The 27,021-nt window shown below is 36.6% G+C and overlaps 3 protein-coding genes across 5 annotated transcripts in view; 1 reads left to right on the top strand and 2 right to left on the bottom strand.

Annotated features, from left to right (window-relative positions):
* Nucleotides 1-71: 71 nt before the first annotated feature.
* On the bottom strand, nt 72-11,028 carry rac3b (Rac family small GTPase 3b). The gene is made up of 6 exons (XM_022669298.2): nt 10,860-11,028; nt 8,752-8,823; nt 6,754-6,871; nt 6,604-6,666; nt 4,880-5,039; nt 72-2,304 (listed from the first exon to the last, which is right to left on the bottom strand). The coding sequence occupies exons 1-6, from the start codon at nt 10,892-10,894 to the stop codon at nt 2,174-2,176; spliced, it is 579 nt and encodes a 192-aa protein (XP_022525019.1). The 5' UTR covers nt 10,895-11,028; the 3' UTR covers nt 72-2,173.
* A 1,007-nt stretch (nt 11,029-12,035) lies between these two features.
* lrrc45 (leucine rich repeat containing 45) lies at nt 12,036-23,790 on the bottom strand. Of its 3 annotated transcripts, none has more exons than XM_022669299.2 (18): nt 23,679-23,790; nt 22,156-22,419; nt 21,135-21,196; nt 20,869-20,939; nt 20,547-20,725; nt 19,683-19,835; nt 19,253-19,365; nt 19,112-19,170; nt 18,212-18,289; nt 17,613-17,748; nt 17,078-17,155; nt 16,878-16,989; nt 16,680-16,750; nt 15,531-15,623; nt 15,331-15,423; nt 14,516-14,689; nt 13,680-13,827; nt 12,037-12,801 (listed from the first exon to the last, which is right to left on the bottom strand). In XM_022669299.2, the coding sequence occupies exons 2-18, from the start codon at nt 22,385-22,387 to the stop codon at nt 12,605-12,607; spliced, it is 2,049 nt and encodes a 682-aa protein (XP_022525020.2). In that variant the 5' UTR covers nt 22,388-22,419; nt 23,679-23,790; the 3' UTR covers nt 12,037-12,604. The 3 variants fall into 3 exon arrangements, with proteins under 3 accessions (XP_049320283.1, XP_022525020.2, XP_022525022.2); XM_022669301.2 differs by having other exon boundaries at nt 12,038-12,801; nt 19,707-19,835; XM_049464326.1 differs by lacking the exon at nt 23,679-23,790 and having other exon boundaries at nt 12,036-12,801; nt 22,156-22,414.
* Nucleotides 23,791-24,880: 1,090 nt separating this feature from the next.
* The window catches only part of LOC103044175 (WD repeat-containing protein on Y chromosome), a 31,480-nt gene continuing 29,339 nt past the window's right edge, over nt 24,881-27,021 (top strand). The window contains exons 1-2 of the mRNA XM_022669302.2: nt 24,881-25,324; nt 26,286-26,508. Of these exons, the coding sequence (XP_022525023.2) occupies nt 25,257-25,324; nt 26,286-26,508 (291 nt within the window). The 5' untranslated portion in view covers nt 24,881-25,256. The remainder of the gene's footprint in view (nt 25,325-26,285; nt 26,509-27,021) is intronic.

The raw sequence follows: 27,021 nt of genomic DNA, 5'->3' as shown, positions 1-27,021 counted from the left end.
ATTGTCCCGATCCCCCTGATGATCAGCCATTTCTGTTGATTAATATCCAGATAAAAAAACAAGCACTGATGTAAGAAGGTCAGTAAGACATGAGTAGATTTATTAATGAATGCATTTCTCATCTAAAACAGTGTTTTATATATTCCACTTTCACTTTCACTCATTCACGGAAATGTCTTTTGGCAGCTGTGAACATCATTCCTCTCCTCCAGCTCCAGAAACACTGTAGTTACGCTGTAGCACCTGTGCAGGAGGACACTGCTAGTGACCACACACACACACACAAACATAAAAGCTCTCTTTTTGTCCTCTCTCTTTCTCTCTCTCCCTCACACACACTCACACAGACACAGAGCAAATGCTCACGTCCACACAAAACACAAACAAGTGGAGTGTATTCCAAAGTGGACCCAATTTTGGGGGCAGGAAAGCGTCTTACATAGATTACACAGATTGTATTTAGATCTAGTTTTGCTGGAATATATTTACTCTGGATTATATATTTTCCTGTGGATCAACTTCCCAGCATAACCAGATGACATCCTGTTTAATTCTCTTATCTAAAAAAAAAAAAAAGCATATCATCCAACTATCCATCTATCAAACACTTGCCTGACTGAAGGGAAATTGAACTAAATTTCGAAAACTTTATCTTAATTAAATGATTAGTATGTGAATTCAGAGTGGGTTTGGTATAAAATACTCTGTTCTAGAGAAACTTACCAGGTCAGAACTCTACAAACTCTAAAAGCTCCCTCACAGAAAGTTAATTCACCAAAGAATTCTGGTTATAAATACACTGCCTGATGCCTGACAAGATGTTTTAAAAATTGCACATCATTAAAATGCTAAAAGGATGCATGCAGGTGTTGTGCGGCAATATATATATATATATATATATATATATATATATATATATATATATATATATATATATATATATATATATATATATATATATACACACAGCACTGTGCAAAAGTTTTAGGCACCAAAGTTAATTACACTAATCCATTTAATCCATCTCAGCAATACGAGTGTTTTTACCTGAAAAAGCACCACATATGATTTGAACAGACGCAAATAAACATAAATACAGTAAAACGTAACAAAGAATTCTCATTTTTAACTAAGTATGTTCAATCCTGTGAGTCGAGCTGAAGAACAAAGTGTAGAGATTTCAGATTTCTCCTGGATGATTTCCCTCAGCCAGCATGTGAATAATATGTTCAGTTCCATCAGCAGCTCACCTGATTTACCACATTTACCAGTAATTTACCAAACCAGGTGTTGATTAATATGATGAGAACTAGAAATTAAACTCTATTAAACTCAGATGAGGAGGAGAGATTAGGAGATGTTAGGAATGTTTTTTAATGAAAGAAAACAGGGCTGTAAAAGTCTTTTCTGCTTTTTGTAAAATTGCAGTTTCTATTTATTTTATTGTAACGCAGAATGTAGTGTTTTACTGAGCTAATAAACACTTACTGACCAGATAAGAACTGCACTTTTTCTTTACTGAAATTCCCACAGGTGCCTAAAACTATTCCTGAATACTGTATATAGTCCCAACAGAAAACGCATTTGATCAGATTTGCCACTATTTTACCATCATCAACATTACAAACCTGTGGTTTGTTCTAGAGCCAACAGGAGCAGAACCGATATCAAGGACATGTGAGCGTTCTATGCAACCATCTAAACATGTAGCCAGTCCAGTAGCCCACGCCACTGTTCTTCTCACAAGCACGTCAACACACACACACACACACACACACACACACACACACTGTGATCACCAGAAAACATAGTGAAAGGGACGTCGTGTCGTGGTGTGAAAGGGAAAACAAGCACGGACTTAAAAAAGCCACCTACCACAATGTTTCTGACCAAACAACACCCCTCGGCTCAAACCATGCCAACGACTCGAGTAAACACACACACACACACATATATATACACTTTCTCACACACATGTATTAACTCTCCACATGGAAAAAAACCTCGGGAAACTGAGGCGTCTGTCTCAGAGCCTGACGGACGTAGTGTTTGGTGTAGGACTCTCTCAGTGGAGAATCCTACCGCTGTAGTGTTGAGCAATGTGTGTGTGTGTGTGTGTGTGTTGGGGTGGGGCAGGAAGCTGCTGGGACCTTCCTCCAGGTCGTCCCAGCGTTCAGAACAGGGTGCACCTCTTTCCTCGCTTCTTAACAGGCGGGGGGCAGAGGACGGCCCGGATAGCCTCATCAAACACGGTCTTCAGGCCACGCTGGGTCAGAGCTGAGCATTCCAGATACTTCACAGCACCTAGAACACACAAACCGATATGTTAATATAATGAGAACGAGAAGGAGGAGGAGAGGAAGAAGAAAAAGGAGCATGTTCATTTAGCAGATATATATATACTGCCTGGCCAAAAAAAAAAGGTCACAAACTCTAATATTTCTTTGGACAGTCTTTATCTTTGATTGCAGCTTCACACATTCACTGTAGCATTGTGGTGAACTCTCTCAATCCATGTGTGAAAATGATGATCTCTTGCTCCCTGAACCCTGAACTCTTTCACAATTCCAGCCCCATAATTCCTGACATTGTCATCTTGGAATATGTCCGTGTCATCAGGGAAGAAAAAATCAATTGATCCAGGAATAACCTGGTCTATATTCAGTATATTCAGGTAGTCAGCTGACCTCATTCTTTCAGCACATACTGTTGTTGAACCTACACCTGCAGACCAACTGCAGCATCAACCAACCCCACATCATTTACTTATTACATCCAGGTGGAGCCTTTTTTTTTGGCAAGGCAGTGCATAAGGTACTAGAGACCCAGAAAGTGACTTAAGTAAAAGTTAAAGCGTTCTATAAGCTCCACACTTAAGTGGAAGTACTAAAGTATTCAACATTTTTTGTACTTAAAGTATTGTTTAAGTAGTTAGAACTGAGAGTAAAAGTACAGTACTGTGTTTTAGTGTAGTTATTACAAAAAGCATTGGAAAGTTCTCAGAGTGAAAGGCAGAACGGGTCCTAGCACTTGTATATAGTATACTTAAGAGCATTTAAATTATGTTCAAATTTTCTATTTTATATACTTTATGAAAATACACATTAAATATACTTTCTTAGTATTTTGATATGTTTTTTTAACCATTATGCTTTAAATTACACATTGTTTCGGTAGAAAAAAATATATATAGTGGCATTAATTACTGCTTAAAGTGCAATTTAATGTTTTTTTTGTAGGTTTTTGAAGGTTTTCACAATATGTGCATCAATACACAGTAGTACAGTAAGTAGTACATTTACTATATACTTAAAAGTGTATAAAAAATTCTGTTAAAAGACACATACTTAAATCTACTTATGTTTGCAGAAGTTATACGAAAAAAGCATGCAAAAGCACAACCTAATGCTTTTATGTTGTGTTTAAATATAGCTTAACTACAACTGAAATATACTTAAGTTACGATAATTTTTTACAAAATAGTGCATTTAGTATGTATTTAACTATATATTTTCATTTTAAAAGTATGTACTTTTCCATGTTAAGTATACTTTAAAAATAAATACTTAGACGCCTTAAAAAAGATGTTTTAGTGAGTGAAATCATCTTACATCCAGTTTTAAATTGTATTTTTTCTCTTTATTTGTATTTATCTGATATTTCTTGGAATTTTAAAGCTGTGTAAATGTAAGCTACTTTAGCTTCTTTCTGCCCAGTCTGATCAGACACACACACAGATATAAGACAGATATATAAAATAAGAGAAAGCAATTCATTTTGGGAGCTGAGGCGATTATCTGGGACAGCGTTCTTGTGCAAGTCAGGCTCTTATTGTTTCTGGCTCTAAAGCTCCACTCGGCTTCAGGACAGTGGCCCAGGGAAACGCAGCGCCACAAAGGAGTCCTCTGTTCCAGCGGATGCGTGGTTCTCCTCACGGAGGCCGTTCAGTTTCTGTGACTCTGCATCTCTACACCCCCCACACTCTCGCTGTTCACACAATGGACCACTGTAGTGAGCTGAGCGAGCTCCAGCACATGACAACACTGCCCATAAACCCACTCGCTCTGAGGGATCAGCTCATTACTCGTCTGAAGCTCCAGCCTGAGTTCAGATATAAACTTTACCTATATTACCTATAACACCACAGATCATTCAACCGTTCCATACCCCACATCTACATTTACCCTGAGGAAATTACAACCTCAATAAGGAGGCAAAATGCTAGTGATGCTATATGCTAAGCTAGTACTGCTGTGTTTTAAACAGACAAGGAAAAACAGACTGGAAAGTTCAATACTGGTTGACCAGCTTAGCTCTAGACCAGTACATGGTGTATTTCCATTCTGCAAGGTCTACAAGCATAATCAGCAGCCTGACTAAGCTAGACCACCAGTATGACCAAGTATAATCAAGCTAGACCACCAGTATGACCAAGTATAATCAAGCTAGACCACCAGTATGACCAAGTATAATCAAGCTAGACCACCAGTATGACCAAGCATGATCAAGCTAGACCACCAGTATGACCAATCATGACCAAGCTAGACCACCAGTATTACCAGGCATAACATAGCTAGACCACCAGTATGACCAAGCTAGACCAACAGTATGACCAAGCATGACCAAGCTAGACCACCAGTATGACCAAGCATAATCAAGCTAGACAACCAGTATGACCAAGCTAGGCCACCAGTATGACCAAGCATAATCAAGCTAGACCACCAGTGGTGCCAGGTTACTGTTTCATTGGTTTATAAACGTGTTCATTGGCCGGTTCATAGTTCATGGTCTATTCTGATGGACAACAGCTCTTAAATAGTGTAATGTGCAACAAAACATAAAAAAAGAAAATACATGAAAATACATTTCCTGCTCTTACCGATCTCTCGGGCCATGGCCAGGCCCTGTGGGTAAGTGATGGGCGAGAGCTTTTTGTCCCGCAGCCTCTCGATGGTGTCCTTGTCGTCACGCAGGTCCAGCTTGGTGCCCACCAGGATGATTGGCGTGTTGGGGCAGTGATGTCTCACCTCTGGATACCACTGTACACAGAAGAATAAGCATGATAAATACCATGATAAATAGCTATACTGTTATTCAACGACTAATTAGTGTAATTTGCATAGAATGTAGGGCTGCACAATATATAGTTTTAATATTACCATCGCAATGTGATAATGCTCAGTAGTTACATCACAGGATGCGCAAAGTTATGTAAGACAAATTCAATAAAATACAGCAATTTATTTGTTGGTTGATGAAAAGGAACATTCATACTGTTGCCATTTTCCTTGACATTGTTACAAGAGCGAGATTATGTCTCTCTAATTTAATCTAATTTAATTAATTTCACTCTTTAATCTTATCATTTTACTCCTTTACTACTTACTCCTTTGTTTCTGGAAGTAATATTATCACAATATATATGCAGCTGTGAAAACAAGTAAAAGATCTGAATCAGAGATGTTTCTCTGATTTTGCTAGTTTTAGGTACATGTTTAAAGTAAAATGAACATTGTTGTTTTATTCTATAAACTAATAATTAAATAATGCAAAGAAAACAAGTTCATATTCATTAAGTTTAAATAGTTCAGAAATCAATATTTGGTGGAATAACCCTGGTTTTTACAGTTTTCATGCATCTTGGCATCATGTTCTCCTCCACCAGTCTTACACACTGCTTTTGGATAACTTTATGCTGCTTTACTCCTGGTGCAAAAATTCAAGCAGTTCAGTTTGGTTTGATGGTTTGTGATCATCCATCTTCCTCTTGATTATATTCCAGAGGTTTTCAATTTGGTAAAATCAAAGAAACTCATCATTTTTAAGTGGTCTTTTATTTTTTTTTTCCAGAGCTGTATATATATTGGAAAAAAATCCAATAATACAAACAGAAATAAGCAGAAAGTGTAACCTAGATCCAGTTGTATAAAGTCTACATATAGGCTAGCTGTCTTTAGTCAGTATATAGCAATATTACATATTTTTATATAAGCTTTTAGATCTTACCATGCATTGCAATTGTAAGATTATTTTGCTTACCCAGTCTCTTTTTTCCTTTCCTATTTTCCCTTAATTTTACGTAATTTGAACTCAAAATAAGTACAAAAAGTCACCAGTCAAATTATTTAGTTTAGTGTGTCTAAGTGTAAAATATAAAATTTTTAGTTTATTTCAGTCTTACTCCAAGAATTTTGAGATTTTGAAATAGCTTTTTTTTTTTTATCTTACAATGCTTACCCGAATTAAATTTTTATATATTTTTTCTAGTTTTTGAAAACTGATTGTATTATTGATTGCAGTGTATTATTCTGATGACAAAATGCCTATGTTAAGTTAGCTTAGCTCTCATTCAAGTCTCTCTACTCTCTTTAAGGCAAACTTTCTAACAAAAAATAGAATAGTTTAATATGAGCCAGCTTTGTAGTATTAAAAGTGAATTAAATTAACCTCTGGATTAACTGGAAGAATACATTTGTTTTGCCAGTTTACACACAACATATTTACATTGTCTCTGTTATTCTGACATTGAAAACTCTGTCATTTAAATTTTAAGCAGCTTTTCTCACAAATAAAGAAACACGTAGAAAAATATTATACACAGACCTTTGCACGGACATTCTCAAAGGATGCAGGGCTCACTAAGGAGAAGCATATTAAGAACACGTCCTGTGGAGAAATTATACAAACACACAACATTAAAATCACATTATTTAATGATATGATTTTAAGTGTATGAGAGACTGAGATTCAGACCGTCTGTGGATATGAGAGAGGGCGAAGGCGGTCGTAGTCTTCCTGTCCTGCTGTGTCCCACAGGCCCAGGTTGACCGGTTTCCCATCCACCATAACATTGGCGGAGTAGTTATCGAATCTGTGTAGGGAAACGTCTCGATTAGGTCATGTTTCAAAATATTTTTAGTTTTATTTTAGGTGGAGAATGGATTTCCAAAAATCCAACCTGCATTCTAAACCAGTGACCCTAAAGGACCAGATATTTATTTCTGTGAGGAGCGTGAACATTCAGATTTGCTCACCACAATCTGAAACGTCACTGCTGACTTTCACTCTGGATTTGGAATTTGATGCTGATAGGAATCACTGCACGGTTCATTAGCTCTATAGAGCATCCCACTGGCTAATGCATGGTCATGCTAATCAGCATCACTATGTGGTGACCTAAGGTCAAATTCTTCCTCATCTCTCATTCTTTAGGAATTCCAAGTATTTAAAAAACTCTGCATAATTAAATGGTTAATATGTGAAAAAAATGATGTTTGATGTTAAATGCTTTACGTTCACAGTTGTGGCAAATAAAATCAAATTGTCTGAATTTTTTAAAAACTTGGACACTGAAAACTATTTCACCAAATGGAAATGGGTACAGAGTTAGATGGGTTTGGGTCTAAAACATTTTATGTTGTGTTTGTAAAAACAAATATCATTGAAAACGAGGTTGGATACAAGCAGGGTGTAATTTTCCATCTTTTACCATCTTCAATATTTTGTATAAATTCAGAGGACAGGTGTAGGATCACTGTTTAATATTATCACTTTTTCCCCAATTAGAGGAGCACTGCAAAACATCGATATAGCATCATCACCACAATCACACAAAACTTTTTTCTGCTTAATACAAAAGAAGAATTCACACCATTTTCATTTTCCAAGAAAATCTACCAGAGGCAGATCATTTATTTAACTCCAATAGTGGAAACACAGAGTGGGTTACTGATTTCATGACATGTCAAATTTCTGACTTCTGGTAAGATCTGGTAAAATTCTCTGTTTTATTGCAAATATATCGCAGATATAAAAATATCTAAACATGCTTTACAGGGAAGCTTTTGCTGCATTTACTGTACCTCGGACGTTGGAGCTGGGAATGACGTCAGATTAGTGCTGGGATGTATGACCAAAAATATATATCACAGAATTTTCCAAGATTCTAACTCATTTTTATTATTTTATGATTATTTTACTTTATTAATTGATTTTTTTTTGCATGACTAGACTTTAATATAATATATAATATATAATGTAATATATAATGTAATTAAATAAAATTTAATATAATATATAATGTTCCTTTTTATCTTTAATTTTACATTTTTTTTCTTTTACATTTTTCCTTTTTTATTAGTGTTTTGATTGCCTTTTTCTATGTACAGCACTTTGAGCTGCATTTTAATGTATGAAAGGTGCTATATAAATAAAGTTTATTATTATTATTATTAATATAGGCTTGTGACTACTGTCTACAACTTTCTGTAGAGGAAATCTGACCTATGAGCGTTCCTAATTGGAACATAGAAATTCCAACATCCAAACTCAAATGAAATGGGATGCAGTATTATTCCTACATACTCCAAAGTAATTTTTTTCTACAATATTGATCATTACATCATATGTCAGCACAGTGCTCATAGCTAAGACAGGATGTGTGCATTATTTTAGCCAAGTATGAGCATCAGTAAAGTTAACCAGGGGGATTTATATTGGGTTTCTCACTGGTGCAACTGTGCTGTAATTCGCTGTGTTATTTGCAGTATGTATAAAGATAGACAAGCCAAGCCTCCTTTACTACAATCCTAAAATAACATTTTGCTTGCATTAGCTGTTAGAGGGGGGAGATATGAATAAATATGATTTTCCTGCAGGCTGAGGGAGCATTCGTCTGAATGGGGGTCAGCTAAAGCTACAGTAAGCAGGCTAACAGTGGTAAAAGCCTGGTTAAAGCCTGAGGGTACTCACACTGTGGGTATGTACTCGCCGGGGAAGGCATTGGTGGTGTAGCTGATTAGTAGACAGGTCTTACCCACAGCCCTGAGAAAAAAAAACAGAGATAACAGTTAGTTAACAACCTTTCCCATTTCCAAGCAACCTGAATTTAGTCCCAGACTAGGAAAGCAAAGCAGATTGTTATTCTCTGCTGCTAATGCTTTTTAGTTTAAACTCAGGCCTTAAATGAGACTTAGAACTGGAATTTTTGTGCATTAACAATACATAGAATTTTGTGTAAGATAAAAAAAAGCATGATTTTTTTTTAAGGTTTTGAGTACAGCTGAAGCTTCTTTTTAACTTCCGGTGGTCTCCTCCGGGGCTCAAATTGCTAGTGTGGCTGATCACGTGGCCAAGAAATTTCTCTTGAAAACTCTTGATGAGGCACAGCTGTTAACTGAAAGCTATTCCAGGTGTCTATATAAAAGAAAAAAAAAACACTAGATTTAAGGTGTGTCCAAACTTTTGACTGGTACTGTATCTTTTGGTACTTTGTTTAGTTCAGCGTGTTTAAAAATGTTTAAAATATGTATAAATTTAATTAGGTGTCCTATTATTACGCATATACACAAATTATACACGCATTATAATGCATATAAAGCCAAGATTGTTAACTGATGTATTGCTGTGTGTACTGCTGTGTGTGTGTGTGTGTGTGTGTGTGTGTCTCAGTGACAGACTTTGTCCCAGATTCACACTGCCCAGGGCCACACTCCCTCTGTCCCTCCTGCTGGTATAATAAATAAAATATTAAAATATATAAATCTATCTATCTATTTTACTTTAACCCTGGACATATGGATTGCATATATTGTATTGATATCATGACATATAAGATCACTTGCTTACTTACTATTAGAATTTGGTAAAAAAAAAAAAAAAAAAAAAATAGGGGTTTGCCATATACATCATATTGTATGCAATAATATCCTCAAATAAAATGTACTTTTTTGATGCAGTACAGTAGTGTATTCGTAAAATTATTATATATGTTTTTGATTCAATGTTTACTCTATCTTTCTGTCTAGTCGTGTGCAATATCATCCTTAAATAAATATTTTTAATATTAATTTAGTTGCTTTAGTGTATTCCTGTTATTATTACTATACATATATTTTTTATTCAATGTTTTCTCATATCGCTCACACCTAATGCATATTATTTAGAATACATTACAGCCAACATTTGCTGAACTCACCACACTGCATTTTGCAAGTTGGATTATACCACAGATTTGTGTTACAAGATACAAAAATGGACAAATGTGAAAATTGAGAGAATATTCACCTTTTTATTTTTCTTGAAATTCTATTTGCAAAAAAATAATGATTATGTTTTATACCCAATTTTGTATTTTCGAATATAGCTTAATTAAAATGGGGGAAAATAAAAGGCCAAACACAGAATTCTATTTAAAAAATAAACTTATAAAAATATAAAAAAAAATAATAATAATATTAAATAATATCTAGCTATTTTGTTTATAATATTTCATATATTATTTTCTCAATCATAATAAACTAGATTTGATTCTCAGAAGCTACTCGAATCAGTTTTTGGAAGAATCGGTTCTTCAGTATCGATTCACCACGTTCGGTTCATCTTGCATCAATGAAAATACAATTTTTGAATTAAAAATGATTTAATATTAGCTAGAAACATGGTATTAACAGATTTAGAAATAATTTTCTGTATATTTTTAGAGAATGCTCAGTTAAAATAGCGTAGTTGGCTTTTTAGCCAACCTTTTGGTCAGAATCGTCCGTTCCACCTTAAATGGTGGCGCCTCAATGTAACTGCTGCACCATTTAAGGTGGAACGGACAATTCTGACCAAGAGGTTGGAGAAAACGAAGCTAACACTGGATTCCTTCTAAAACGAACTGAAACAGGGGATTTATTTCACTATAACACAAATATAAGAGCATAATCTGAGCTTAAATATGTTTTATTCTTTATAAGGTGTCTCAGGTTTTCTCCAACAGCCTGCAGTGTGTGTTTTTCTGAAGATGCTCCCTCCCTATCTCCTCCCTCTCTCTCTCTCTCCCCGTTAGTATCTATAAGAACATGAACGTTACTCACCCGTCTCCCACCACCACGCATTTAATAGCTTGCATTTGTAAGCGTAGCTTCGCCGGTGTGTGTCTAAATCTCGCAGTTTTAGTGTATTTAGCAATTCCAGTTTGTGATGGGGAGCTGAAAATATCACACACACGGTTCCAGCCCTCCGCCGCCGATTCGGCTCTTCGGCGGAAATGTACGGAAAATGCCGAGCGGTTTTAAAGGGGCCATCACTGTGCTCTGTTTTAATATGGAAGCCCATTTCCGCCACCTGAAGAAAAAAAAAACGTCCTCAACTAAGTCATAATTATGAGATAGAAAAGTCATGATTATGGGATAGTAAGTCATAATTATGAGATAGTAAGTCATAATTATGAGATAGTAAGTCATATTTATGAGATAAAAAGTCATAATTATGAGATACTAAGTCATAAGTATGAGATAGAAAGTCATAATTATGAGATACTAAGTCATAATTATGAGATAGAAAGTCATAATTTGTAACTTAACTTAAGTACATAACTTGTACTTGGACAAAAGCGTCTGCCAAATGTAATGTAAATGTAAAATAATTATGAGATAGAAAGTCATAATTATGAGATGACTTTTTATCTCATAAATATGACTTACTATCTCATAATTATGACTTACTATCCCATAATTATGACTTTTCTATCTCATAATTATGACTTACTATCTCATAATTATGACTTAGTATCTCATAATTACGACTTACTATCTCATAATTATGACTTAGTTGAGGACGTTTTCTTCAACACTGAGACTGGCCAGTCAACCATTGCACACAAAAAAAAATCAGGCTCATTAAAAATTAAAACAATATTAAATAAAACTGAGGGGCTTGACTGCACACTGATGTTAAGTAAATGAGATAGAGAGACGCACCCACTGTGCAAATAAAATGGTTGCAGAATCTGCAGACATTTACTATTTGGTTTATGAAGGATCATATTTAAAAAGTAGAATTGATCTATTGTTTACCTTCAGTAGTTATATTATATGTATGTTTACTGGTGAGATACTCTTGTAATCCAAATAAATTATTTACCAAAAAAAATGTTAAGTGTTACAGTCAGGGCAAAACTGAAAAATCATCCACTGAAAGCACATTTTGTGCGTTTACATGAGAACAAAAGTAATTGTTTTTACCACACATGCCATTCTCATTTTTTTGTAAACATTTTATTGTGTAAAAACAATACAAGAAATATTCAAGTATAAAATAGCAAAAATCTTGACCTGTCTTTCATTCACTACCAGCAAACAACAGAAAATTCAAAACTCTCTATTTCTCTCTCAGTTTTTGTCCAAAATATGGATTAAATATTATTTGTTGCATTTGTTCCAAAAAAGCCTTGCTTGAAATGGCTTATCCTGAGATATCGGCTGGTTAGGGTGAAGAGGTTTAATAAAATAATTTATTCATGTTGAAGAGAAAAAAAAAATCATAATACCACAGATATACCAAAGATATATGCATATCGGTAAGAATATCATCGCTGTGACTGTACTGTTTGAAAACACCAGCTCTGCTTTACAGCATGTAAACATTCCACGATGAAAGGACCAATATAATGCTCTAAATGATATCTCATCTTTATAGCTGTGTGATATGTCATCGTATTTACAATGTACAAATTCATAAGACACAATAAGACCACCCAGGTGTATTTATGGAGGAAACTGGAGATAGTTCATGTGTAGGAGTCTAGCTTGAATTGGTCCGTGTCTCTGTCTCCAGCGGGTTATTTTTTGGGACTGAGGTGTCCCAGCGTGGAGCCCTGGACGTACGTAAGGATAGCGTTCTGAAGGAAGCTGGCCCTCTGTGCCTCGTCTTCACGCATGCGCTGAATCTCGCCCTCCTTCATGCGCAGACGCTCCAGCAGAGACGATATCTCACTCTCTTTATCCAGAAGAGCCTCGCGGTGGGAGGTACTAAGTGCTGCAAAACAAATAAACTATACTCTTCAAATACAAAATACTACAGTGCATAATATTAGAATAAACACAAGATAAATGAAGTAGAGTGTTTTATTAACCATACAGAAAGTGTTACAGCGGTCTTAAATGTGACCTTCTGTTAAAATTCACTTTTTCTTGTTTTTCTTGTTTGTGAAATACAGTAAGTCTCTCTGAGTTGTTTATGATGCTGCACATGAAACTCTTTCTCAACCTCCACTGTCTACAGCAGCTAGTAAAGAAAATATTCAGAAAAACAAGTCGATCAGGAAAAGCACCGTGTCTACATCAACCCGTGAACTAGTATTCATGGCCCCGCCCACCTTGGCTCGCGATCGCCCACAGGCAGAGCTGAAGCCGGGCAGCGACGCTGTCTCATCAGATAGGAGCTAACAGCGCTAGGAACAGCATGCAGTTCATTCCTGTGTTATTTGTGCGAATAACACATCAGTGTTTTATGCTTTACCCAGTAATTCAGAGTTAGAATGGTTAGCATGGTTGTCTATGGAACACCACCAGCGAAGTCCAATTGAGATAGGTAGGTGTCTGTTAAAAACAGTTCTGTTTACACTAGTTAAAAGTAAAAATCCACCCCAGGGTTTTGTTCCAACTCTGCTGCGGCTCAGCCAACCCATTGCAAAAACAGTTATTAGTGCAAAAATGTCTTTATTTATACTGTTTTCCATCTCGTCCGTGCATCCTGGTATCGAAGTGCTGTTAGCCAATCAGAGGCAATATGTTTGCATATAGGAATATTCATGAGCAAAAGCCAAAATCCTATCATCTAGTTAGCCAAGCAAATCCTGTAATCAAGCATTTCCTGCCATTTTTTTTAAACAGCCTTTACTAATCTGGTTTTACCCTTCATTTCTCTCTCCAGAGCAGCGATCTTCTCCTTCAGGCTGCTCTGAGCCGTCCTCTCAGCCTGAAGGTGGCCAATCTGCTCCTGCAGCTCCACCCTGACCCGCGCCACCTCCGCCATCTTCTCCTGCTCCTTCCCAGACAGCTCCTACAAGCAGCAGAACAGTGTCAGGATACTTGACTTGACTTGACTTCACTTTATTAATCCCCAATGGGGAAATTCATTTGTTCAGCAGCAAACATATACAAAAATAAACTACACACAAGTGCAGAAGTACATCACAGAACACAAGACAACTACTAATGACAAAAAACACATAGTAATAACAGAGCAGACTGTCAATAGCTGATGTTATACAGTCTTATAGCAGCAGGAATGAAGGATATTTTGAAACTTGTAGTTCTACACCGCAGTGAGAGAAGCCTCTGCTTGTCTGAGCTGCCAAGGTCTCATGCAGAGGGTGTCTGCAGTTGTTCAGCTGTTGCATCAGACACCTCACCCTTTTCTCCACTATCTCCCCGACATCTGTCCACTCTCCCACTCATCACAGACGCACACTTTCTGATCAGCTTATTAAGCCTGTTACAGTCTCTCAAACCAAATAAGCAGGTAAAATGTGCAGGGAACCATAATCCAGACCAAAGGACCAAAATTGGAACATAAGATGAGATATAAAGCCCTTAACTGTCACATGAGGTACTCAAATAATTTTTTACAGGCATAATTTTAGTGTCTTGTTTTGGACATGCTGGCGTGCACAAATAAGCCTCACAGCTCCAGCTAATTAAATACATTTAATTATGACTTTCAAAACTTTAAGCCTAATGTAAAGCACCTGCTGTTGCTCGTCTATTCTGCGGCGCAGGGCGTCCATCTCGATGCTCTGCTGGCCTGTACGTGCATGCAGCTCAGCGATGGTCTGCTTCTGCTGGGTGCAGTGGCTCTGAGCCTCGTCCCGGGCCTGGCGGGCATTCCGGAGCTTTTCCTCCATGCTGCTCAGATGCTGCTGCTGCAGGGTTGGAGACACAGTCATGAATAACATCCAATTTGAAGAACTATAAATAAACAGCTCTGGAAAAAAAATAAGAGACCACTTTTTACCAAATTGAAAACCTCTGGAACATAATTAAAATTAAAATGGATTATCAAATCAAGCTGAACTGCTTGAATTTTTGCACCAGGAGTAAAGGCATAAAGTTATCCAAAAGCAGTGTGTAAGACTGGTGGAGGAGAACATGCCGAGATGCATATAAATTTTGATTAAAACCAGGGTTATTATTCCACCAAATATTGATTTCTCAACTCTCAAACTTGATGAATATGAACTTGTTTTCTTTGCATTATATAAGGTCTGAAAGCTCTGCATCTTTTTTGTTATTTCAGCCATTTCTCAACTTCTGCATATAAATGCTCTATATAAATGACAATATTTGTATTTGGAATTTGGTAGAAATGTTGTGTTTAGTTTATAGAATAAAACAACAAATGTTTTAGAAACTGAAGTGATCTCTTATTTTTGCTCCAGAGCTATACAATCTTCAATTAAATATTGACCCTTGACTCCTTTCCAGCCTACAGCACTTTAGCCCCACACATTTAGCCTATATCAGTCTATAGGGGTAATTCAGCTCTATTGGTGGAGCTCTGTACCTCCTCCAGCCGCACTTGCGTTCTCACTTTCCCGAGCTCTTCCTCTGCCTGTGCTCTCTCCGTCACTATAGCGGCCTTCACTCGGCTCAGCTCCTGCGTGAAAATAAAGCAAGATGGTCAGCTCAAAACTAAGTAAATTCTGTCTCTCTCATAAAGCATTTAGTCCAGGTCAAAAGTTCTAAAAGGTGATTTAATCTTGCCTCCTCCAGCTGGATCCGCTGACCCTCCAGTTTGAGAATACGATCTTGTAGAGCTCTCTCACTTTCTTCCAGATGCCTGTTAATGTGATCTACCTACACATAAAAAAGATTATTTGTGGGTATTACTACAATTAATTGTTTTATGCTTAAACAAAAGTCTGAGGATCGCCAGTTTGAATCCTGAATCATAACGCTTGCCATCAGCAGCCGGAGTCTGAGAGAGTACAATTGGCTGTGCTCTTTCAGGGGTGGGTAGACGGTGCTCTCTAGCCAAACTAATAGTGTGATGTTGGTTAAAGCTGCATCAGCTGGAGTTTGATGGGGGCTGCAGGGTTCATACACTTTTTAACCAATAAATTTCCATGATTTTTCATTACTTTTTTCATTACAAGGCAAATTTTTATGATCAAACAATCAACTAAATCTATCAACTTTCAAAAATCAACTAAAACTATAATCAAAATTCATTATAGTAGGTCTAAAATGAATCTAAAACAACCTTTAATAATAAAATGTGAGTCAGATCCTCAGAGCTCCATTATGTAGGGCTAAATTACTGAATTAACTCTGAGCTGACAGATTTTGTTAGCTCAAAATAGATTTTCTCCATCGATAAACAGAATCACAAAGACTTGTAGACCAAATTTCCATGAATATTCCAAAACTTTCTGGGTATTTATATTTTTTTCAAAACTTTAAATTCCCTGACTTTTTTCAGGTTTTTCATGACCGTAAGGACCACTTTAAACAGAGAGCCACTGGAAAGATGGTGGTACCAGTTAATCAAGAAACACATCAATTTTAGTATTTTCCTCATTAAAAAAAGATCATAATCACTATATTACTATAGTTTAATGTGTAGTTTCAATGTTTTGTTTATGAACATTTTTTTCATGAAAAGAATTAGGAAATCTCTAATAGTCCCCGTTCCATTTTAAATGGTGCAACAGATGACAGAGGCTTCAGAATTTAAGGTGGAATGAAAAAACAAAATAAAATAAAATAAAAGCTAATAAAAGCTAAATTCAGCTAACCATCACAGAGAAATGGATAATAATATTAATTGCTGCAAAGAGAAATGGGATTAGGCCATAATATTGCTTTAAGTGGTCTCTTATGTGGTTGCTTGGGTGTTGCTTATGGAATTACCTCTTTCTGCCGTAAACTGTCCATGTCTTCAAGAGCCTGCTTGGCTCTTCTCTTCTCCATGTCCAAGCGCTCTGTTAAGAAAGCACCCTGATGAAACAACATCTGTCTGAGATACTGTGTGTGTGTGTGTGTGTGTGAGTGTGTGAGTGTGTGTGAATGTGTTAAAGAGAGAGACAAGAAGATGTGAGATGATGGTACCTTCAGCCTGGGCTAAGCGTAGTTTCAGCTCTGCAGTGGAGTTTGTGAGCTCTTGCTTCAGCTCAAAGATTTGATCTTGCTGAGATTTGCAGCGTCGCTCACGCTCTTCTAGCTAGCACAAGAATACACACATCACATTAACACACACACACACCACAAAACAAGTGCAAACAAAAACATACTACTTTCAGCTCCTGTACCTTGTTCTTTAACTGGTGGTTCTTCTCAGAAAGACTGTTCACCTCCCTCAAAAGCTTTCCTTCATGCAGGACGTTATCCTACAAATTGGAGAGACATGTCATCTGCTGGTGTTGATCCAGTGTGTTTTATTATCAAGTCTAAAGTCAGCGCAGTTTGGTTTTCCTGAGAAATCTTACAGCACTTCATGCTTCCCTCTGCTACTGACAACTTTTATGGAGATGCGGATTTCATTTTCCAGCAGGACTTGGCACACTGCCCACACTACCAAAAGTACCAATTAGTCCTATATAATATTATAATTTTCTGAAACACTGATTTTTGTGTTTTCATTGCCTGTTAGCCATAATCGTCAACATTAAAATAAATAAACGCTTCTGTAGTTTTAAAACTAGAGCTACAAGGATATGCAAGAATAATGTAGCTAAGTAATAGAAGCTAAGCCTTATAATATACCAAGAAGCAGGCTACACACTGAAATCCAGCATAACTTTGCTGAGCTGAGAGGAAAACTGAAATGAAACTAGACTGCAGAACCTCTTGATGTTTCTTTATATCTTTGGAGTGTCTCTCCATAAGCTCAGTCTTCTCCAGCTTCACTCTGGTCAGCAGGTCTCCCAGGTTATTGACCTTCTGCTCAGACATCGCTAGAGCCGCCTCCGTCATCTGCAGCCTGTTCAGTCAAAACAACAAACCACACGCCGTCTATTACAGAACAGTGCATACACACACTACAACACTGTTCCACACCGTAAAAATTAATTTGTTGATTAAACACTTTAGAGTTAAATTTAACCACTTTTCAGATAGCGTTTTATTCCACTCGATTCCCTCGATCTAATAGAAAACTTGTGGCTGAGACTTGATCCCATTCACAAAGATTGAGCAGGTTTATAATAAGGAATTAATAAGGAGTTAAATTGCAGTGTCTTCATGTGCAAACAGAAATGGGAACAATCCACACAGACTTACTATGAGGGAAAGGGGGAGGGGGTATAAAAACATGTAATCTTATGCTAGATATTTTAAGTAACATATATTAATTAAATAGAAAATCTGTTTTCTCTGTTTTACATTTAAACAGTTTTGTATTTTGTCAGGGTGGGAGTGGCTAGACAGTGTGGGAGTGTGCTTACTTGGCTGTGAGGGCATTCACGGTTGATTTCCGTTCGCTCAGAGCTTCCTGAAGTTGGCCCACGCGAATGGATGAGTTTCTGAAAGATAAGGCTATGATATTTAAAGATTCTAAAACATGCAGCACTGCTACCAGACTACTAAAAAATAGTGGTATCCTAAAACGTCTGACCAGAAGTTTAGAAGAATTTGAGTGAGATGTTCATCAGTAGTAATAACACACACACAAGCAGAGTTGAACTGAGTTGTAAATTCCCAGCAGTAATGATTAATCCCAATATCAAACCATTAACAACAAGGACACATTCAGCTCTGGAAAAAAATAAGAGACCACTTCAGTTTCTGAGTCAGTTTTTTTAATTTTGCTATTTATAGGTATAAGTTTGAGTAAAATGAGCATTGTTGTTTTATTCTATAAACTACAGACAACATTTCTCCCAAATTCCAAATAAAAATATTGTAATTTAGAGCATTTCTTTGCAGAAAATGAGAAAAGGCTGGAATAACCAAAAAGATGCAGAGCTTTCAGATTTTAAATAATGCAAAGAAAACAAGTTCATATTCATAAAGTTTCATAAAAAGTTCAGAAATCAATATTTGGTGGAATAAACCTGGTTTTTAATCACCGTTTTCATGCATCTGGACATCATGTTCTCCTCCACCAGTCTTACACACTGCTTTTGGATAACTTTATGCCTTTACTCCTGGTACAAAATTTCAAGCAGTTCAGTTTGGTTTGATGGCTTGCGGTCATCAATCTTCCTCTTGATTATATTCCAGAGGTTTTCAATTTGGTAAAATCAAAGAAACTCATAAAATAAACTCTTAACTCATAATAATAAGTGGTCTCTTATTTTTTTTCCAAAGCTGTATATTTAAATTTAACCTAATTTAAGACTGACCTGCTGCTTCTCCCCATTTCATCCTTTTGTTTATCAATGGTCTCCATGAGGCTTAGAAACTAAAAATAAAAAAATAGAGCATTAGTGTCAACAAGTAGACAACATTTTAGTCTCCAAACTACAACTCCCAGCAGAACTGACCTGCCGTCCCTTCTCCTCCTTTAAGATCTGGATCTCCTTGCTGAGCACATGGGTTCTAGAGCGGCTCTCTCTCATAGTGGACTGACGATCTGAGCTGTGCTCCATAGACTGCTCTGGAGAGAGTTAAAAAGGGTTTAAATGAAGCTGTGTCCTGTTTGTTCAATCAATACTGAGAACTGACTTAACTTCAACTATCTGGAGGATCATTGTGGTTGTTTTTAATATATTAAAATGGAGCATATAAATACCAATTTAAATAAATAATTCACATTACTGGCTCTCCTTGCTGAGTAAACACAATGAGCAATATCAAGGTCAACACAAATGATAGAGGACATGTCCATTAATTTTACAAAAAGTCGATACTGTAACTATCGCTGTCTTGGCTGACTGACTTCTTTAGCAGAAAATGAAGAAACAGTAAATCTACTTGTATCTGCTGTATTTGTCTGACCGATGGATCTGAGGATGTCACTGGGGATGTTGTTGCCGGCCATCTCCAGCTGGAGGAGAGAGCGGTTCTGCTGCAGAGCGTCCATCAAGGCTCGACCTCCCAGGAGGCCAATGTTATTCCACCGCAGATCTGCCTCAAACACAGACATACACACATAAATCTATTTAAACATATCCCAAATGTAGTCAATCAGCTGAGACGCATCCTTTATTCTAATGCTGCTGCAGATTTTTTAAGTGAAAATCTGTCTACACCACACCTCTGATTAAAAACGAGGAGTTTAAAAAGTAGCAAATGTTTTGCATCCAGTAGGAGAGTCAAAGAAATGTATGTTGGAAAAAAATTGTATAGTAAAAATTTAAACCTCAATCACGTTAAAAATATGAACATTATATATACAAAAAATATATTGCAGAAGTAATGTAATTTGGCAAAATAAACACCATCAGATTTAAAAATCTCAGCTGTGATTTTTTTTTTAACCAAGAATGGTGATACTGTTCCTCAGAAAAAATAAATTAAAAGTACAACCCAAAAATCAAAGGCTTAAAATATGAATTTAGGAGTAGGAGCCTAAAAAAAACATACTTTCTGTGACTGAACACAAATAGAAGATATAATTTCTAATCTATTGTTCAGATTTTACATTTAGTGTCAGCTCTTAAGTATGAAATAAGAAATAAATAAAATATATATACAAAAAAAAACTTTTTTTCTTGTGAGCAGATATGTTTTCTTGTTATGAACAGGTGAGCTATGAGGAGTCAAAGCTTCAAAACTCCTGTATTAGAGATCACAAAACGTGGGGATGTCCGATAATGCCTGTCTGTAAACACTCACCAAGCTCTTGGAGGACAGAGTTTCGTTTCAGAGCTAAGGCAAGCTCAGCTGCCCCCTGATGGTTGATTTGATTGTTACGCAGGTCTAGCTGAGTGAGGCAACTGTTAGATGCGAGACCCTCACAGAATATAGAAAACCCCTCTTCCCACATCCCGAGAGCATTCCACTCCAAAACAAGCCTGTGAACAAGAAGCAGACGTTATACATACAAACAGCAAAATCAGAAACCTGATGAGTGAGTCTGTCTCTTTACAATTGTTAAGCTGGTACTATAGTTAGAGTATAACTATAGTGCTTTTTAATGTAAAACATGGGCATTCACCTTCGTAACGTCTTATTCCTCACCAACAATTTCCCCAAAGCTTCTGCTCCGGCTCCTCTTAAGTTATTCCCCTAAGGAATTTTACAATTATTAATATTAAAGAATTTGATGATCATTAGCATTTCATCATTAACATTTCAGTGTGCTGTACTTGCAAACATAAAACATATTAAATTCCCTTTTCGCATGCATTAATAAATTAATTTTAAAAAAGCACATTCTATTAAAGGAAATGGCTATTTTAAAGTCCATGACTATGATCTTACCTTAAGATCCAGGACTTTTACTGTGGTATTGGAACACAGCCCACTCAGGAAAAGCTTGGCACCTGTAAACGCAGATCCAGAACAGATGGTACTGATTATATACATCAGAGCAATCTATTTGTCCTTCAAATTGTTTAAGATAATATGCCAATGCCAATGTTAAATAAGTTATAGGGCCATATTTTATATTTTTCCAGTATTTTAATTTTTTTTTATCTACTACAGGTACTTTAATTTATCCCTTAAAATTAAACAAGCATTCATTGAGCATTTAAGACCTATTAGAACAGTATTATAAAATCGCTGTAAAAAAAATTGAACCATAAGGATCCTCTGCATCTACATCTAGCTGATCTTCCTCTGAGACACCATCCGTATATACACTACTGATCAAAAGTTTAGAACTCCGCAATTTTTCCCCTTTATTTTTGACATTTAAGCTTTTTAATCCAGTGTAAAAAAAATTCTAGTAAACTGCCAGGACCTTTAAGAGAAAAAAATGAATGAAAAACTAAAAAAGTATAAAAGTCATATGTTGTTTAAAAAGGAGTGTGTGATTTTTAGCAAACAATTTATTTGTTAACAGCTTACAGATGGTAAATGGCAAAGAAAATTGTCTGTAGTAAAGCAGTGACGGAACAGATGATGTTACTGCACTCTCTACTGCAGCATTTACACACTCACACAGCACATTCACACTTTCATCATCATAATAACTAGAAAAAGACAAAGAAAAGCAGAGAACTCTGTAACTATTGAAAGTAGAAGTCTTTCAGTCTTTAGACAAATTACAGATGAAGCCAGAGAGTGGTGAGTACTGTTTCCTACACCTTCAAAAGATTCTTGGAAACTGGAGAAAACTGCTACAGGAAGACGTCTGGCTGACCCACATGGAAACAGCTTTAGCCTTTAGCTCTTTAGCTTAACATGTCTGGACCGAGTCTCAGTTTCAGCAGTGAAGAGAAGATTAGAGGTCTAAAAGGTAAAGTAATAAGCAGTAATAAGGTCAGTTTAGACTCACCTTCTTCACTAAGCATGCAGTCACTGAGGCCGAGCTCAGTGAACAGCGTGTCCTTCTGCAGCGTCCTTCCCAGCACGGCACAAGACTCCACGGTCAGACTCTGACCACTTAGGTCCAGCCTGGTTCCTCCAGCTGCCGCTCGCGTCCCCTGCAGTTGAGCCAGGACTGACTCCTGGGGCTCCACCCCAGCCTCCTTACAGAGCTGCATGTAGGCCCGCCTGAAGTCCTCCATCAACAGACAAGCTCCCTCACTCACATACAGAGCTGCAAAAAGACAAAAGACAAAAAGAGAATATTGTATTTGAGGGGAAAAAAAAAAAACATCTTCACCTCAGTCTTATTATAATATTGGTGTCTGATCTGAGCTGCATCTCCAGCCAATAGACTGCATGCAGAATTTTCTCCATCTCTAATGTAAATGCAATCATCATGATTGCAGAAGGAGCAAAGGGTCACGTTGAAGATGTTCAAAAAGGATTTAAATTCAAATCAACAACATGCTTCTAGATGCAACTACAAGAGGGGAAGGGGTGCTCAATGCACTGTTATGTTGCAACATGCATTATATTACATTACATTTAAAACCCAAGCATTTATATTTAGTTTATGTGAGTTGTTGTAATTGATTATAATCAAACAAGGCTATTAGTTACTTAGGGTGGATGATATGGCCCTAAAATAATAATAAGATATATTTTAGGATATTTTTTGCAGTTACAATATTCTTGGCAATATGACAAAACAAAAATTTTAAATCCTTATTACTGCAACTAAATACAGTAACGTTACCAGTCAAATGCTTGGACATTTTTTATTTTACAATTTTATTTAGTTTTTAAATGTAATAACAAAATCATGTCAACATAAAAACAAAATTTAACATAACAATAATGTAATGTACCAAAATAAACACCATAATACTAAAGTACAGAACATTTAAGACATGCATATAAACTGCAAACATAGACAGATATACCAAAAAAAAACCTTTCACAGAAAATAATGATATTATTGTGTCACGATATTGTGTGTATAAAACGGTATGAAACGCTTCTATTAGGTACTTAGTTACTTTAGACCAATTAATTAACCCTTAACCTTTTATAAATACATAATAATTGCTTATTTTTGCAATTGTCCGTTCCACCTTAAATGCTTTAGTGTTTCTGAGCCTTTACATTCTGACTTCTGAATCCCCCTAATGTAACTGCTGCAGAATTTAAGGTGGACAGAATCATTCATATAACAAGATAGTGAAGTAAAAGGCAAACTTTAGTTCATCTTATTAAGCCTGTATTACACATGGCTTCATTATTCATTAATAAAATACAAACATGTAGTAAAATAACTCCAATTACACAAAAGTTAGACAGTTAGGGTTAGCTAGTTAAGCTAGCTAGCATTAATTTGTTGTTAGCTAGCTCAGTTAGCTATTGTGCTAGCCAGCGAGCTACAACAGTCTCTAGAACACGCTAAAATAGATTAAAATAAGTCAAATAAATGTATAAATAAGCAGTTCTTACTCTATAAAGCTGAGCGACATCCCTGCGGTTCTAATGTTTTAACAGTTGCCGCTGTTTACAGCTTTGCTGGCTAGCAGTTGACATGTATCCAGGAACTTAGGCAGCTACGGGGCCGCGCTGCATTCTGGGACATGTAGTACAGCCACAAAACAACATAGTAGTAGTCTTTAATTTAGATAAAAACGCTTTTTTTATTATTATTATTTTTTGTTGCATTTTCTGCATTTAACAATACGTGGTGCACATTATGTTACAGATTAGTATAACATAGATTATTAGATTATATATTTGTCAGAATACATAAACACATTAGAGGAACACATTGTAATACTAGCTAACTGTCTCTATTAAACAGAGCCTGTGATATCATGTAAAAAAAAAAGTGAGGTTCTTATTTCCACGCCTTAATAAGTCATGGCCACGCATTATTTTATTTTTAACATGCTGTCACCTTAGGGGCCATTACTTTACAGTAATGGTGAAGCCATGACCACAATAAAAATAGGCCTTTTTATTCATAATGCAGACACAGCAATGAACACAGCCATGATAAATTAAAATAATTAGTACATGCTTTTTGCACGTTTCAAGAAGCACACATACTTTTCCCGTCATTACGATAGCAAAGACACACTGACACGCCCTAAATCAAACTGTGAGGTGCTCGGTTGACGGCTAGGCTACAGATTGCTAAATTGCAGACCTATAATGTCCATTGCAATGGAAAATTGGGTCTGAAAGGGTTAGTAATAACCATTTAATGTATTAATTTTCCATGAGGTAGATTTAAGAGATTTAAAGAGATTTAAGAATCTGCTTATTTAATTTGCCACCAATGTGAACACTTCATATGTTACTGTATGTTTATTAGAAGCTTTTGCTGATTCTGTGGGATTTCTATGTCAGAAATGCTTATATGTACTAATATGTTTATATTATTTCTTGAGGCATGGCTTGTCATATCATTGGTACAATGACCGGGATAACTTGAAATCATTCTTAGTCTATCATTAATATTTTCTTGGTGGAACATTTACTCAAAGCTGACATTCTTCAGAGGTATGTTATCCAGTTTTGCTCAGTTCTGACTGGCTGTCCTACACTAAACCTTATTTATTATTGCTTTCCTGATATATGGGCCCTTCCATGGTTTATCAGCTTGGATGGGATGGGAAAAACACTGAAAAGGAATCTAACAGTGCATTACAGTGATCAATGTGTGTGACTGGTGAACACAGTGTTGGCTCCAGCTGGATCTTTGTTGTGTGAGATTACCTTGGTGATTGATGGATGATTAATCTGGAAAGCTGACCACTGGTTCCTTGTTGTTTGAGCTGCTGCCATTGGGAATGCTCAGCCTGGGGGAGAAACAGAAGAGTAAACGCTCTGAGATCAGGGAGAGAGAGTCGCTGAATAACTAGTGTGTTGGTGCGAAGGAATAACTATGTGTTAAAAAGAGATTTCAGAGATTTTCAGCTTTTGGAAAGCTACAACATCCCTCCTCCAACAGCGAGGTGACCAGAGGAACATCACAGTCAGCCTAATACCAGAGAGGATCCATCTTTAGGGTTTGGTGATATGGATGACCGGGCCAAAGACGACCCATGGAGAGTGTATGAGGAGGAAATCCCCAGCAGAACCATTCGGTAAGAGTCATTAAAGGTCATTAAAAAGGTTTTAAATTCAACCAACAAATCAGAGCTGTGTGTTTATGAAGTATTGTTTTTTTAATTAATTTAAATTAATTAATTAACATTTAATTTATACAGTTTAGTTACTAATTTTAATTTTGACAATGCTGCTTTTATCTTGTTAACTTTCTTCTGGTGAAAAAATGCTGTTGAAAACAAAAACACATCATCCATACATTTTCAGATAAAAAAAATCTGAATAAGATCTGATATACATTTAAATTTATGAACCACACTATCATATTTATAAAAATTCAGGGCCTTGCCTTTAACCATGTCTTGCACTAGGTGGAGCCATAGTGACACAATTACTAGCACTAAATAAAAATAAGGGATTTATTAAGTCCCTGACAGCTACACACTAAAATCTGGGACAAATTAAGAAAAAAATAATCAAGTTTTTCTTCTCATCTGAGCAACTAATTTCTCCCTACTGCAGCCAAGAGTATAAAGCTTTAACTTTCATCTTCTCATTTTCATTTCATTTCTGCTCATGTTGTACATGAAATTGCAAACAACATACAACACCTAGGTGCTTATTTTGAATATTCTGTTATAATATATTTTAAATATTCTGTTCCACCTAGGCACTCAAAGTGTCTAAAAGGTTCAAAGTGCCACATTTTCAGCCTGATGCTTGTGTATTGCCTCAGCAGCATTTAAGGTGGAACTATCAGACAAATTCTATTTGATTGATTTACTTAAAGCAACAAAGTGTATTTAGAAAAGCGATATAGAGGTGACAAGTGCTCCAGTGCTGCCACTATGATCTGAAGATTGCTGATTTGAATCCCAGTCATGCAGCTTGCCATCAGCTAACTTGGCATGACTTGGCTGATCAGTTTTGTCATTTTGTTTATATTTTTTCCCATCAAATTTATATAACATGTTATTTTATGGTTCCTGTGGTGTCCAGGTACGCTGACAGGAGTGCTGGTCTCCAGGACTCATTGCAGCTTCAGCACCTGCATCTCCTTAAGGACTTTTTCTCCAGACAGCGAACTCTAAACGTCCGCTCTCAAAGGAGAGTCAGGGACTCTAAAACTGGCTCTTCAGACCTGGAGCAGCTCAGAACAGCTCTGACTGCTGAGGTGGGGGAAGAGTCCTGGAACAGTTCATTAGAGGAGCTGGTTAATGAGGTAAGGGTCTTAAAGGAGACACATTTAGCCCCACCTATTCAGCCTACAGCAGTTTAACCCCACCCATTCAACCTACAGCAGTTTAGCCCCACCCATTCAACCTACAACAGTTTAGCCCCACCTATTCAACCTACAGCAGTTTAGCCCCACCCATTTAACCTACAGCAATTTAGCCCCACCCATTCAACCTACAGAAGTTTAGCCTCACCCATTTAACCTACAGCAGTTTAGCCTCACCCATTCAACCTACAACAGTTTAGCCCCACCCATTTAACTTACAGCAGTTTAGCCCCACCCATTCAACCTACAGCAGTTTAGCCTCACCCATTTAACCTACAGCAGTTTAGCCCCATCCATTTAACCTACAGCAGTTTAGCCCCACCCATTCAGCCTACAGCAGTTTAAGATAGCCCTTCCCATTCGCCTACATCACTGTGGCCAGACAGACAACAGACAGCCATCATACAAAACTGGCATATTCATAAGACATCCCAAGATGCATATAATGTTATA

This window comes from Astyanax mexicanus, chromosome 15, assembly GCF_023375975.1.
Source record: "Astyanax mexicanus isolate ESR-SI-001 chromosome 15, AstMex3_surface, whole genome shotgun sequence".
Lineage (NCBI taxonomy): Eukaryota > Metazoa > Chordata > Actinopteri > Characiformes > Acestrorhamphidae > Astyanax > Astyanax mexicanus.
Note: the sequence above shows the minus strand (reverse complement) of the source record. Positions and strands in the feature narration are given on the sequence as shown.